At 41.5% G+C, this 14806-nt stretch overlaps 1 protein-coding gene across 1 annotated transcript in view; it reads left to right on the top strand.

Moving 5' to 3' along the window:
* Positions 1–518: 518 nt before the first annotated feature.
* Positions 519–14806, top strand: part of PSME4 (proteasome activator subunit 4) — a 64110-nt gene continuing 49822 nt past the window's right edge. Inside the window, exons 1-5 of the mRNA XM_042839756.1 lie at positions 519–716; positions 6598–6738; positions 7269–7385; positions 12128–12172; positions 12843–12992. Coding sequence (XP_042695690.1) covers positions 541–716; positions 6598–6738; positions 7269–7385; positions 12128–12172; positions 12843–12992 — 629 coding nt within the window. The 5' untranslated portion in view covers positions 519–540. The remainder of the gene's footprint in view (positions 717–6597; positions 6739–7268; positions 7386–12127; positions 12173–12842; positions 12993–14806) is intronic.

Genomic DNA, 14806 nt, shown 5'->3' with positions numbered 1-14806 from the left:
TGTGCTGGGCTTGGACTGGGTGATCTCAGAGGTCTTTCCCACATCCCCCGTTCTGTGTTTCTGTGACTGACGTTCAGCTCTCTCCCGCAGCCGTTGAGGGCGGTGGAAGAACGGCTTTACGCGCCGTACTTCGGGATCCCTGCCGCTTGACAGAAGGGCTCTGTAACGAACCGCAAAACCACAGAGAGTGAATTCTAAACTCGAGTGGGAGCAAGGGCCTTTCCCCAGCAACGCTCCACAGCCGCGCGCCGCGCCCAGCCTGCCGGCGCCGCTCGGAGCCCTCAGCAGGCGCGGGGCGGCTCTCGCGAAATGGCGGCGCCGCCACAGGGCGCCCTCGGGGCGCCAACGGGCCCCCGTCCCTCGGCCGGAGGAAGCGCTCCGCCGAGCGGGAACCGCCCTCGGCCCCCGCCTTCCGCCGGAAGCGAGAGGGGCGGGCGGTCGTCGGCCGTTTGCTCTCTCGCGGCGGAGCCGACGCGGCACGCCGTTGCCGGAGCGCTGGAGGGCGGCGGCGGCGGGCCGGGAGGAGGCGCGGGACCGGCCATGGAGCTACCGCCGCCGCAGAAGGAAATCGTCTACAACAAACTGCTGCCCTACGGCGAGCGCCTGGAGGCCGAGGCGGACCGCTTCCTCGCGCAGATCAAAGGCAACCTGGCGCGGGCCGTGCAGCTGCAGGAGCTGTGGCCCGGAGGGCTCTTCTGGACCAGGAAGCTCTCCACGTGAGTGCCCGGCGCCGGGGGGGTTTGGGCGGCGTGGGGCGGCGGGACAAAGCCGACCCGGACCGTTGCGAGCGCTGCGGATCGAGCTGGCTTTTCTCGGCTGGTTATTTCGCCTCAGAGCGCTATTTCGTCTTTGGTTGCTTGCTGTCTGCTTGGCCACCTGTGTGACCTCTCGCTTTTCCGAGCGGGCCGAGCGAGGCGTTATCTCTGCTGAGTTGTGCCGTGCTTAGCGCCTTGGCTTCGTTGTTAAACGCGTTTCCGTAGTTATAAGTCGTGTTTGTGCCAGGAATGACGAGCTGTGTGCTTACAGAGTCCAGAGAGCCTCTCGTGGAATTCTCCTTTCTGCCCTTTTTTTGATCTCGTTGTAGATCAATAGGGATCCTGCGTTGCATGTTCGGTGTGTACGTACGGAGCTGCCTGTGTTTGCCAGGAGGCATTCTTAGATAGAGCTACGTCGATGGTTTCAAAATGACTCACTTGGTTTTGGTATGTGACAGTTTAACCTGCTTGGAAGCAGCTCAGCCCTGCTTCGTGACCCCCCCGCCCAACCTCAGGGAGCTCCCACTGCTTTCAGTTGCCTCGTTGGAGTTGTGGTAGAACTCCACATGCTAATCCAGCTGAAGTAAGCCACGACAGCTCTTACGAAGATAAAGGTCTACGTGAGGCACCTCGGCTAAACGTGGCATGTAAATCCTTTAAAATCGTGTGGGTTGTGTTAGAATTGCCCCACGTCCTGTCGGTGCTGTGACCGTTAGCGGTTCAGGCTTCAGGGCAGTGTTTTTAACCTGCTGAGAGCTGCCGCTGTGCCACTCTATGAATCAGGAGGCTCTAATTTGTGGTTTCCCACCTGCTCTTTGAAGTTTGAATTCATTGTGTGTTGTGCAACTTGTCTGATGCCTCTTAGTCCAAAGATTTCTTTCTGGCCTGTTCTATGCAGTAGACAAGCCTTGGAGCACATGTGGTCACAGGCAGGGAAGGAAACAGTGGCACTGGTTTAAAAATAAGCCTGTGCTGAACATGAGAGGTGTTTTGCTGCTCAGCTGAACTTGACAGAGTTCTTCTGCGGGCTTAAATGCTTTTATTACAGCTTAGGCCTAGATGAAACATTTCCCAACTCTGTTGTGTTCTGATTTCCTACCTATATCAAATTATAGGAGGATGACTAGAAAATCTAAGTTTTGTTGTCTGTTGATGGGAAGCAGTTCATCTCAGTGCCAGCTTAGTCCCTTTCTCCATGCTCACCAACTGTCATGAATTTAACTTTTTTTTTGGTGGGAGAGTGCAATGGATCTTCATAGTAGTAAGGTTTCTGCTTTGCTTGGTTGCTACAGATACCTGAATCAGAAAGGCCAGTATTCTCACAGTGTTTATAATTCAGTCATGTCTGACGTGTCTTTATTCCACGTACACTTTAAAACGCTAATGCAAGCATTTTAAGATGTACATAGACATAAATAAGTCAGGAGAAAAACCCACTCTATCAAAGACTCGAGGTGTGTGCACTCGTGTTGTTGTGCCTTCTCAGGTGCTTTGTAACTTCATGCGGTTGTGAATGAACCCTGTGGACTACAAAGAATGAAAGTGAAACTCAAGTCTTTTTTGGGATTAAAAAATTTGAAATCGGTTTCTGTTGCCTTATTTTGACATCACAGCTGACCCTGAGGTCTTTTAGTTCTTATACTCTCAGCAGTTGAGAGCATGACTTGCACATTGTTATCTTAAAAGGAGCTTTCTCGTCTTGCTGATGTCATGGACTGAGGTGGGGGAGGAACAGGGGAAAGAGCAAAAACGGCCTTTATCAGATAAGAAGTGTATAGTCTAATTTGCGTAATTTGCATTTTATGCATAACAGAAAGTCATGTAAATGATCGTTTTGGTGGAATGTGTATACAGAGTGTAGCAAGACAGCTTTCTCGTGCAAAGACAGCCACTTAAGTAACTTATGACTCAGTGAGACTTCTTGTGCAAGGGAAAGTACTTGCCTCAAAGACTGGCATTCAAAAGCAATCATTACCCCGAGACTCCCCAGACTTTGGCTGGTAAAATCTCTATCTTATAAAACACTAATCCTGTTGTGAAAGCAGAAAACCAAATGTCAGCTGTTGTATAACTTGCTACAGTGTCCAAAAAAAACCCAACAAACCGACCACAACAGAACACGTTGCATCAAAATCATTTGTCTAAATGGGCTTGCATCATACTTCTGTTGTTTTATAGGTCAAAAATAGATTGCCGTTTCAATTTTATTCACTTCTTTACGTTTCATGTTGAAACTAAATAGGTTTTCTTCTAGGGCATAGCCTGTAAATGTGCACACTAATGCAGTATGAGCAATTAAGCACGTTCAGTTGACTTTGCAGCCTGAAAAACACGCAAATGTCTTTCTGTGCTTTCTGCTTGAATAGGTAAGGGTGGAGTTTTTAGAGCTGAGGAAAGGGCTTCTGTTCCTGACGATGGCATCTATGTGTTTGTCTATTACAAAATGACATTTAGGTGTCAGGTATGCAAAACTGTATCTCAGCTGTTTTGGATGATAGGGCACAGCAAGGATGATGGCCTCTCAGTGGGACGTGCTGAAGTATTTTAATTGCTATCACAATATAAATCTTTTTTTTTTATCCCTACCTGTTTCCCTCCAGTCGTTAACAGAAAAATATAAGCCTTCATTTTGGGTACGCAGTGGTTATGTGCATGTATGGTGTACACACACATCTGATTGGAGTAGTTTTAGTGAGCATGAGTCACTATTTTCAATGCAGTTTGCCAAAACCCGAGTTTTAGGCCAATTGTAATGCTGTCCTATGTGTTAGAAAGCGAAAGCAGATAGCTAGGAATTCAAGAGAGTGCTCTACTCAGCTTCATAAGTGAAGGTAATTTTTAACTCCAGTAGGGCAGCCAACTTCTAGGATAATTTAGGATGTCCACTTGATACGAGAGTCCGTTTCCTAAAAATAGGCCTATTGTAGTTGTGGAGTGAGAGATTGGGCACTTAATACCTATAGAGGGGGAGGGAATTGAGTTTTGGTCTCTTTTTTTTGCTCAGAGACCCTGCACTCAGTGCAGGAAAGATGGAACTGCAAAGAGGATTTTCAGTTCCTAAAGACTTTTTTTTTGCAGGTAGCTGTGGGAGCAGTTTGGCTTCAAGTAACTCAGCAAAGTGACATCTTTCTGTTCTGTACATTTCTTCGCACTTTTTTCCCTCAGTTTCTTAATTAAATAGCACTTGGTGTAGTAGAACTGCTGCTGGCAAATGTCTGGAGATGTGTGTGTTATGATTGAAAGACAACAATGTGGAAGTTGTTAGAGGCTGAGCTTGATTTCAGAAGCTTCTGTTCCACAGTGAAATGAGCCTTTGGTGTTATTACTATTATGGGTTATTTATCAGACATATGCTGTGAGGGAAGCACACTCCTGTAGGTGGATTGCTTTGGGATTCAGTCATCGCATTGACCAGCCTCCTTCTCTTGGTAAAGGGAAGTAAAGGAAGGCTAAGGGCGAAAAACAGTTGTCACCTATTGTTTTCAGAAGACTCTTTGTATTTGCAGTTCTGCATGAGTGCAAAGTGTATGTGTTCAGCTGCTGGTAGCTGCTGTGTAGGTGGGTGCTGTTTGATCCACGTGATTTAAGGGCCTGTGGAGGAGGATACAGTTTGCTTCTATTTCATTTGTTTCCTTCTGTGTTGGACGTGAATGGAAACGCTGCTCATTTAAGGTAAATCCCCTGATGAATTCGACAGGGAAGAAGAAGTGGGAGTCGTCCTGTGCAGGCTTTCTTCCTCTTTGAAAACTGTTGTTGGTTTGCCCAAGCCTTGCTGCTCTGTGTGTTCCTTGTCCCACTGCGTGTTCTAAGGAAATGGGAGGAAGATGAATGGGGGGAGGGAAAAGAAAAAGTAAAAAGCAATGAATGTATCTATTCAAGGAAACAGGCTTTGGGTACGATGAGCAGGAGGTGAGAGAGTTTTAAATTGAGGAAGTGGTGGAGTAGAAAAAAGTCGTCAGGCTGTTGAGTCCAAACCCCAGGTGATCCTGTGGCACCTTGTGAAGGGTGTGCTGGGTGTGCTGTGTTCAGAGGGCTGAACTTCTCGTCTGGGCAGCTTCCCACTGCCAGTTCAGTGAGGCCTTAGTGTTTGCAGAGGAGAGCGAAGCATTTAAAAGTCAAACAGATCCAGTAATCGACCACGTTTTGCAGTGCTGGAGGAGTCAGTTTTGGAAAACAAATTCAATAATGGAAGCAGTTAACTTTGTTTTCTTTCTTAGGTCGGTGTCTGCTTATGGTTGCCCATCTGAAGTTATTTAGCATATACGACCCAAGTATTCCCTTCAGCAGGTCTTTTTCAGCAGTGTTTCCTCCCTAACATTTTCCTGCAGCAGCTCCAGCGCTGTGCTGTGCTGTCCCACATACCAAATAAGTACTGTGAGGGCTGGCATTCTTCACATTACCAGAGCAGAGCCTCGAAGCTTCGCCGCTGTGTACTTAGAAACAGATCAATCCAAGCTATACTGAACCTTAAACAAAAAATAACCAGTAAGCTTCACCCCACGTTGTTGCTTTCACACTTGGTATCCTGTACGTTTTGTCTAACAGCTGCTCAGAGGACACTATATTGGTGTGACTGTTTAAGAGTAGCTGGAGCAGTCATAAAAAGGGAGTGCACTTCTCAGGTGGGCAGCAGTTCATAGCTGTGTGAAGTGCAGAATGCTCTGCTGGGGCTGTAAAAAGGACCTTAGAATGGTTCTAGCATAATTTTATGAATTTAACTTTTATGAATTTAAATGTATTCCTTTCTTCAGTCTCAGCTTGGAAATAGCAAGCACCTTTTCCGAAGCTGGCTTTTAAAATAGTGGTTATAAGGGAGATAGCAGTGAAGCACAGCAGCAGCAAGTGTCTGAAAACATTGGTTAGCCATGCTGGAAGGTGTCAGGTTTGGTCTTCACTTGAAACTCCATTTTAAAGTAGTTTCTATGTTGTGGCCTCTCCCCTCCTTAAAGTTCTCCATCTCAAAATGAGTGCAGTACAGCTGCTTGGGACAGTTGTGGTGGTTTTGTTTTGTGCTTTTTTTTTATTTTAAGAAATTAAATATGTGGGAATATAGAGGGACTAAATTAGGTAGCAAGTATATTTTGGGCTGAGGTGAAAGAATACAACCCTTGTATTTGTGGTATCTGGTGTGAACATTATGTTATGCTGTTTCTGGAATCTTGGAAGGCAGTAAACTGTCTTTGTTCTTTCTGGTTATTTATTTTAAGCAATGTTTCCTTTACATCATTAGTTTGAAAACAAATAGTGCTTTTGATATGTAACTGCTTTTTAGCACACTTCTGGTTTTATATAACTCTTTCACATTTTAAAATTGGTTTTAGGCTGGCTAAACCAAGATTGGTTAAATTCCAATTTCTCCCATAGGAGAAGCAACACGAATTGTGAGTACAGAGGATCCTGTAGTAATTAGGAATTCCACTTACTAGTAATTACTAACACTTTCAGTTTTGCTCCTTGCAGGTACATAATTGCCTTGTCTTCTCAGCCAGCAAAAAGAAATCTGAGATGGACTGTTAGGATTGCCACTGATCATAAAGCAGGTTTTCTTGAGAGGCTTATTCTAATTTCTGAGCATTGTATGTATAGAAGAGCAGTCAGACTATGCCAGAGATCCAGTCTGGACTTTTGGGTAGGAAGTGCTTTATTTGTCAGTCTGTTGTTTTTTTTTTCCCGTAGTTGATTTCAGTTGTCAAAATATTCCCATGGTTTTCTTTGATTCTGTTCTTGTTTGTTAGATGTGTGAGATGGGCTTCACTTCGGTTTGTTGAGTAGCAAGAGCTGGTCTCAGATAAAATAAATGTGCTTAAGAATATTGCTTACTCATGTTGTGGTTTCTTTTTAGGTATATCCGGTTGTATGGGAGAAAATTTAGCAAAGAAGATCATGTGCTTTTTATCAAATTGTTGTATGAGTTGATAACAATCCCAAAGCTGGAGATCAGCATGATGCAAGGTTTTGCACGCCTGTTGATAAACCTGTTAAAGTAAGTACAGAATTCTGCTGACTACTGAAATTTTCTTCTTTAAGCAGTTGATCCAATTCACTTGCTTCGTATTCTGTACTTTAATGTAATAGTGTGTTCTACTGTTGCTGCACTTAACCTTCTCTGCACAGATGGTCTTGGTTTAAGAGATTGCATTACGTGAATGCCGTGCCTCTTTCAAAGCCATACTGGTGGTCATGTGAGTAAAAGGAGGACGGTTGTTTCACATTACAACAAAGCAAACATCAGAGAGCTAAGTGTTAACACTGAATCTTAGACAGAGAGAAGGCGAAGGCTGTCTCACAGCTCAGTAATGTTTATTTCACTTACTCAGACTCTTGCTGGAGATCTTGACAGCTTGAGTTCATGCAGAAATGATGTGTGGCTTGTTTTTTGCTGCCTGACCTTCCTGCAACGTGTGCCAAATGCTGAAGATAAGTGTGATTCAGAGCAGCATTCCTGGTCTGGGGTGTTCTGGTGTGCGCTTGGTGTAGATGTTTAATCCTAAAATGCTGTATTTCTTTTATTAGGAAAAAAGAACTTCTGTCCAGGGATGATTTAGAGTTACCGTGGAGACCGCTCTGCGAAATGCTGGAAAGGATATTATACTCCAAAACAGAGCATCTTGGATTAAATTGGTTTCCCAAGTAAGTCTGCATTTTGAAACGTTTGACTGGCAATAAGAACCTGTGATACGTAAAAGTACAGTTAAAAAAGATACTTGGTTGATATTTCAATGATCTGCCTTTCAGTAGTTGCATGTAGGGCTGTGCTAAGTCGTGTGTATCCTTCTGCCAATAACTTGTATTTGTTACGCTCTTCCTTTTGAATGTAATCAAGTTCAGCACTAAATATTCTGAAGCGAAGGTCTCCAACTTGCTTTGGGATAATAACCCACGGCTTAACAGATCTAATGTTGACATTTTAAACAGTATGTAGGTGAACTGACTACTGTTCCGTGTATTAACACAGTAAGGATGTGGGGGAATAAAAGATGGAACTGTTCTTAAATATATGCACTGTAAGCATTCCCTGTGTCTGTGCTCTAGATGTAGATCAGAATGCATATGAGAATAGTGAGATGCCTTCTGTAAGAAGTAAGCATGCACATCCCAAGCGATGGTACGGTATAGATACATCAGTTTGTAACTCAGTTAAGAGTTTTAGGAATGGTTTGCAGATTTTAAGAATAAAAACTTTATTTCTGCTTTCTTTGCTGCCAGTCCCCCCCCGTCTGCCAGATTGCCAAAATTAGTTTTTGTAGTAATTTCAATTAGAGGAGGTCCTGTGGTGCAAATTACAAAAGGTATTATATAGATAATTCAGTTTATTTGAACTGAAACTTCACATAAAAGTGAGTGAAAGTCCTTATTTACTTTAAAAATGGCTTTCTTCCTGTCAATATTAAAGTTTTGTCACTGATTCTGTTTTTTGAATGCAAGATCCTATTGCTGATATGTGACACAAGCAGAAAGTGCATGTAGCTTTGTAATTTGCTACAGAGCTTTAATGCTGTTTAACTAATGTCTACTGGCTACGTAGATGGAAAAATAATGTTGCTAGTGAACTATCTTACAAACCTGTGTTATTTTGCTTGCTGTAGATACTGCTTGAAAGTGAAAAAGGAGCAGAGCCTTTTCCAGTGTGATCCTTTCATGCATATGCCAGCACCTGCCTTAACTGTCTGTGGGGGTGTTGACTGGTCGCTGTTCATTTACTGTGCGAGAGGCTGGTATGGTGGCAGGGAGACTTCTGCTTAGAGGGAGGGAAGATGAAGCTGGGTCAAAGATAGCTGTTGGGATGTCTGTCTGAAACATCTAGCTTTTATTAAGAGTAGCGCCTGTAGACCTCATATGCAGTGCGATTTGTTCTCATACGGTGCTTTTTCATTTTGTTTAAGCCAACTTCGAAGGGTATCTTTTTGGTGGATGTCAAGAGAGATTTTTAAAAGCTGAGTTAATTTGATACATAGCTGATAATTTAACTACTGTCTTAATTTTATTTATTCTTTTTTTACATTCAGTTCATATCGACCAGGCATGTCTTCACCTAAAACATTTGTGCTAAATGTATTACATAGGTGGTAAGAATGACTTTTTTTGTTCAGCTCTGGCCGATGTGTAATCTTCTGCATGTTCTGTTAGACCGTAACACTTGTCACACAGGTGTAATTTCTGTGTAAATAATGTATTGGAAAACCGACTGTTAACATTACACCACTGTTTATGAGAATGTCGCACTGTATGTAAGCATTTCTAATTGGGAAACAAGATAGCGTGTGTGAAGTGGCTGATCAAGTGGCTATATGCTAACTAATTTAACCAGCATATGTATCTGAAGGGTCAAATGAAAGATGAATTTTACATTTGAGTAATTGTAGTGTCTGAAAATGGGTAAATAAGCATCCGTGCAGGAGTGCATGTCACCGTGCAGGTCTACTTTGCTATTAAAAACCATGAAATCATGGAAAGTGCTTGGGCAGTGAGCTAATAGATTCTGGAAAATAGTCAGCAATGACCTTGTCGTTGTGAAGTGTGAGACAGAGCTCCTGTGTTGGTAGGGTCTGCTAGGAGTTTTCACAGTAAGACCAAAACAAACAGAAGATTTAGCTTATACGTAAATTCAGAAGTAGTTTTTTAGGGGATCTAAGTGGAAGTGAGGTAGTCGTCAGGGAGAGACTTCAGCATTGCAGTGGTTTGGATTTGTGTATTTCTTTGGTTGGGTTTTCTTTTTTTGGAAGAAATTTGTTCTACTAACAAGATACTGATTTGGGGCCAACATAGTTGGAAATTCACTGGAATGATGCTATTTGGGAAGCTGTAGCTGGTTGCTCTTTTTGTTGTCTTCAACTCTTATAGTGGAGCGTCCACTGTAGGCTTAGAATGCCCCTTAAGGCCTGAATCTGTTGTGAGCAATTGAAAAAGGGGCTTTTACTGCTTTTTGATGGTGTAGGAGTCAGCGTGTCAGTTTGTATGAAGTATGAAGTGAAACATGTTTCTCTTTGAAAAGGCAGAAAAAAATAGGTTTACAAATGACAAGAATTACATCCTCGCTAAATGAGGAAGATTATCATGTAGAGCCAAAATGATGATTAGTGACAAATCCACGTGGTGTGGTATAATAATGTGATGCTAATCCTTCAGGTAATAAGGAGGAGCTAAAGCAGAGGGATGAGAAGACTTTTTATCTGACTAAATGAGCACTACTGGTAATTAATAGCAGATACCTTTGGTGTGCTGCTGGTCCATGTGGCTTATGTGTGCAGTTGTTTGCTGCTGTGCTCGCTTAGTCCCCAGCTAAGGGTAATGGTGCAGCAGCACACAGCAATTTGCTAGCACAGTAATTGTGGGTATTTGAGAGGTTCTGTAGTAATGGTTGTGTAAAAAGTATAACAGGAGTGGAACAGAAGCCACTGCTAAGAGATTAGAGAAAGCTGGTTCAACTGATAACGAAAACAATAACCAGCAATGTCTTGTTCTCCCCAGTTACAGTCTTTCTGTCTTTTCTAACTGGTAGTCATCCAACTGGACTCTGGCAAGTTTTCTGTGGTTGGCCTGTGGTTTCACCGTATCTTAGATGGAAGCTTCCACCCTAAAGAAATAGCTTGCTGCGGTTTTATTGTTGGTTTGTTTTCCTGTCTTCCTTTTGAACTTGGTATCAGGAGACAGGGAAGGAAAGCCCTCTCAGTCTTTCTCCTTTTTCTTTTACTTGCATGCTCAAATTTGACTTAAAACTTGTGAACTTGAAAGGTTTATTGATCTCTGGCCATTAGGATTTGTATCTTAAAATTCTTTTGTCCTTTGATTGATCACAGGCATAGTTTACTTCAGTAGAATGTAATAGTGTAGGAATATGTGCTTGCCACACAAACAGTTACTGTGTAGCTCTTTAATTGTCTCTAGGAACGTTGCTGGTTTGTGCTTTATCTGCTCTTGGAACAACTATTACCCATTTCCTAACTCTTTCAAGAACTGTATTCACTTTGAACTAGAATCTTTATGAGTTTCTGATGGAGTTTTGTCTTTTTGTTTAATGAACTGTTGGACATTTTCCTTTGTATTTTAGAAGCTGTTAGTAAACCCAGTTTTCATTCTGTCAGAGATAACATTTACTTTCTCACTGGTGGATAGAATGTGCAGAATTTTGCAACTTCTGGAGTACTTATTGAACTGGAGCAGTGTGCTGAGGGCTGGGTGGGCTTTTGTTGGCTTGCAGTCTGTGTTGAAGTGTAAGAGTAAGTTGTGCACACACCCCATTGCTTTAGGGGTGGTTCATTCTTTTCTGTCTCCCTCAGCTTGTTCAGGATCAGTTTAATTTGTGTAGGACTAGAGAGAGTGTGTGCATGCTCTGTATTGGTGTGTCCTGAAATGACTCATCTAAACTGATCTTTGGTAAGATTCTAAAGATGATAAACTTGTATCATCTTTATTCTGATCGAAATAGCATTTCTGTAGCTTTACTTTATTTTGTTTTATTTTTGTGGTGATCTGAAGAATGCAGTTTTGTCTATTAAGGGTACATAAATGGATCTGAAAGATGTAAGAAGCTCCTTTGCCTGAACACGAGCTCAGGGAATGATCCTTGGTAAAAGTGCAGTTTAGTCTTGAGTTGGTCTTGCAGTGAGGGCTGGAGCTGACAGACGTGGAAATGGACAGCCGCTGTGGTTCCAGCCGTCTCTTCTGTCTCCTTTGTTCTTTGAGTTTATTCTAAAGTTTATTTTAATCCTTTTTTTTTTTTTTTTTAATGGCTTGGCATCCCGTGACAATCTATGTTAAAATGCTGTAATAATTCTAGAATGTATTTTTCTCCTGTGAGTAAAACATTTAAAAATCAGCTGTTAAAGCGTGAGGGGAAGGTAATGAAATAACTGTTGATTTGCAGATACTTTGCTTCTCTTAGAATCACTAAGTAAATAAAAATATAAAAATTTAAAAAATCAACAGACTGAAAAGGTCAGATATGGTATGTAGACTTTAATAGTAACTTGATGAATTTTGTTGCTTTTATTTATCTGAAAAATCCACAAATTTATTTCTGGTCGTATTTTCAGCTTCCTCTGAAGGGTTACTTTTGCTTTGCTGGTTATTCATGGATTAAATTCAGGATGTTATTTCTTAGAAAGGGTAATAATTCTTCAGTCAGTAGTTAAAACTTGGTGAATATCATAATGCTATCTGAAATGTAGAAGCAGGAACTTAGGAAAGCAATTTTAATCTGTATTATTTGGTCTGTGTGAAAGGTGATTAGCTACTGCATGTTCACTGAAGACATCTAATTGCATCAACGTTATCTTAAACTCTTGAGGCAGAATCGTCAAATAGTTCTTTACTTTATGCTGTCCTAGAGGTTTGGTAATACAGTATCCCCAATGTTTTCTTTTTTATTTCAGTTCTGTAGAAAGTGTTCTAAAAACGCTTGTGAAGAGCTGCAGACCGTAAGTTAACCAAGTCTTCTGAAACTGATATCTTTAGTATTACTTTGAAGAGGGGAAAGAAAAGTATTTAAGACAAACACAAAGCAACCCACCAAACCCTATTAGCCGTTCTTTACCTCTTTTACCTCACCATAAGATGTTTGGGTTGGAGTGCAGAGGCTTTTCTGTTTTACTGAAGTTGTGAATGATCAATACTTCAGGTTCGTAGGCTGCTTAAGGTGGAAAACTAAGGGACAGACGTGTTTTATGTTGTAGTGTTTAGACAAACTGCAGGTATCTTAGGCTGTAACTTTTTTTTAAATAGTATTGTTTGAAAATCCCTTAATAGCTAATTAAACTAGTATATCACTTGATAAGGCTGCTTTGTTTTTCAGGTTTTTAGCTGTTACATTTGCTAAGAATGTGTATGCCTGAAGCAGTTTAATTAATTTAGCTAGCAGCTTGAAAGCTGCAGAGCTGTAGAGACTTAAAATGATTTGTTCTTGTATTTTGTGAAGGTTAAGTGAAGTTGAAGAGCACCTATTTATTGCCACTGTCTTAATGTAAAACTAAGATTTATGACAAATAGCTTAATGAATTTAAATGTTTAGAACCAAAACCAAGCTATGCCCCCCCTCCTCCCGGATTTAAAGCCGAGTCTTTATCTATTGAATGGTTTCCTTGTCTTCAGGTATTTTCCAGAAGATGCCACTGCAGAGATGCTAGATGAGTGGCGGCCTTTGATGTGCCCCTTTGATGTTACCATGCAAAAGGCTATTACCTACTTTGAGCTGTTTCTGCCTACTACCCTTCCTCCTGAGCTTCACCATAAGGGTTTCAAGTAAGTATAAGAGGATGTCTATTGGTATAATGTTCTGTTACAAGTGATTGTCTGTTACAGGATGACGTTTGAAGTCACTCAGGTAAACCAAATTGTGTGGTGTTTCCTTTAAGTATATATCTCTTGAATTCATGTTGTACAGAATGATATGCTCATTTAAAAAAAGTAGTATGGAAATGAATGAGTGGATCAGAATAGCTGTACATATTCAAAAGCACTTGTTCTATAAACAGTCTTTAAATTAAAAATTTCCAGATTTCAATTTTTGCAATGGAGCAGCATTTGTTTACAATGCTTTCAGAATTGTTTTTCATGTAGGAGATCCTTACTGGGATCTTCTCATTCAGTTCTACCTGTTTCTGCTTGAGCATAGAATTACTGGGGACACAAATGCCTCCAGCCCGGTCTACCAGCAGACCAAATGGTAGCTTTTAAGAGCATTTGTGGAATTCAAGAAAGAAATTCTCCTTCTGTAAAAAGTAATCTGGTGGCATTTTATTGCCTGTTCTGAGTTTATCTTCTCAAGAGTAAGGCACACAATCTACAGCAAAGCAAACTAAATTGAATTGAATGCATGTTGCCAGTGAAAGAATAGTAACATAATAGAAATTATTAACCATAACACAATTTTAAGTACCTGTACGCCTTTAGTGTAGCTTCTGATGTGGCTTTCACATAGGCTGAAGTTACAACTGTTATGAATTTGAGAATGAGGTGGAGGTTTTTAATCTGCTATCAAGACGTAGAAATGTGAGACAGTCAGAAGTTTGCTGTAGGAAATTAGTTCAAAAATGAAAAAGCATCTTGTCCTTCAAATGTTTCTCTATCTGGATCGTGTTTAAGGTGGGGTTTGATGCATATTAAGTCTGTGTAGGGACTACATAAGCTGGCTAGGGCAAGAGTTAATATTTTCAATACAGGATTGGTGAAAATTCCCAAGAAAGGAAGTGAAAATGTGTAGGTCCCTCCAAAAATAACTCCTCCTGTTTATTTCCATGGAAACTACAACGCATACCGGAGCGTGCTAGCACTATTTGATAGAGCCAAGTCTCAGTGTACAACACTTTTTTCAAAATAGTCACCATTGCTAGCTGTGCTTTTTTTTTTTTTTTTTTTTGCCAGCAGTGAACAACAGTCTGCATCCATAGGAATCTGCATCCATGCTCATAAGAATCTCCATTGCCATCCAGAACATGGCCTGTCTTTCATGTCACTGTCACCATTTCTGGAACACATGACCTCACTGTGCTGATGTTCACATTTTTGGTCTCCATAAATGTTCAGCAAGCACCAGTGAATATCAGCGGGTGCCATTTTTTCCACATAGAAGAATTCAGTCCCATACCTTTGCTTCACATGTACTTCCATGTCTGATGGCACTCTGTCAGACTGCTCTTCTGCTGCCATCTGTCACACAGAAACAAAGTGTAACAGAATATTGTTGGGAAGGTTCAACCTCTACTTCTGTCCTCCCGACATTTGCCTCTGGGCCAATGTAATAAAATGTGAAGCATTACTTTCAGAGCAGCCCTCATTATTTGTGAATGAATTTAAGCAAGGGACTGGCGTGGAGGATTTGCATCCTTGGATTCGGATGAATTCAGAATAGAAAATAGTGACAATTGTAACCATTGGTCAGTAGGGAAAAATGTTAAATTTTAAACTAGAAGGGAATGAAGTGTGATCTGTTTTCATTCAGTTTGCCTGCGCCAGAATGGCAATATGTATTGAAACGATGAAGCTGAAGTAGATAAGGATCAGAGTTGGAGGTGGGGAGGATACTGTAGGAGATGAAGGGATACAAGCATGTCCAT

Source organism: Centrocercus urophasianus, unplaced genomic scaffold (assembly GCF_019232065.1).
Source record: "Centrocercus urophasianus isolate 14NV4802_14NV808 unplaced genomic scaffold, USGS_Curo_1.0 seq_10, whole genome shotgun sequence".
Taxonomy (NCBI): Eukaryota; Metazoa; Chordata; class Aves; order Galliformes; family Phasianidae; genus Centrocercus; species Centrocercus urophasianus.
Note: the sequence above shows the minus strand (reverse complement) of the source record. Positions and strands in the feature narration are given on the sequence as shown.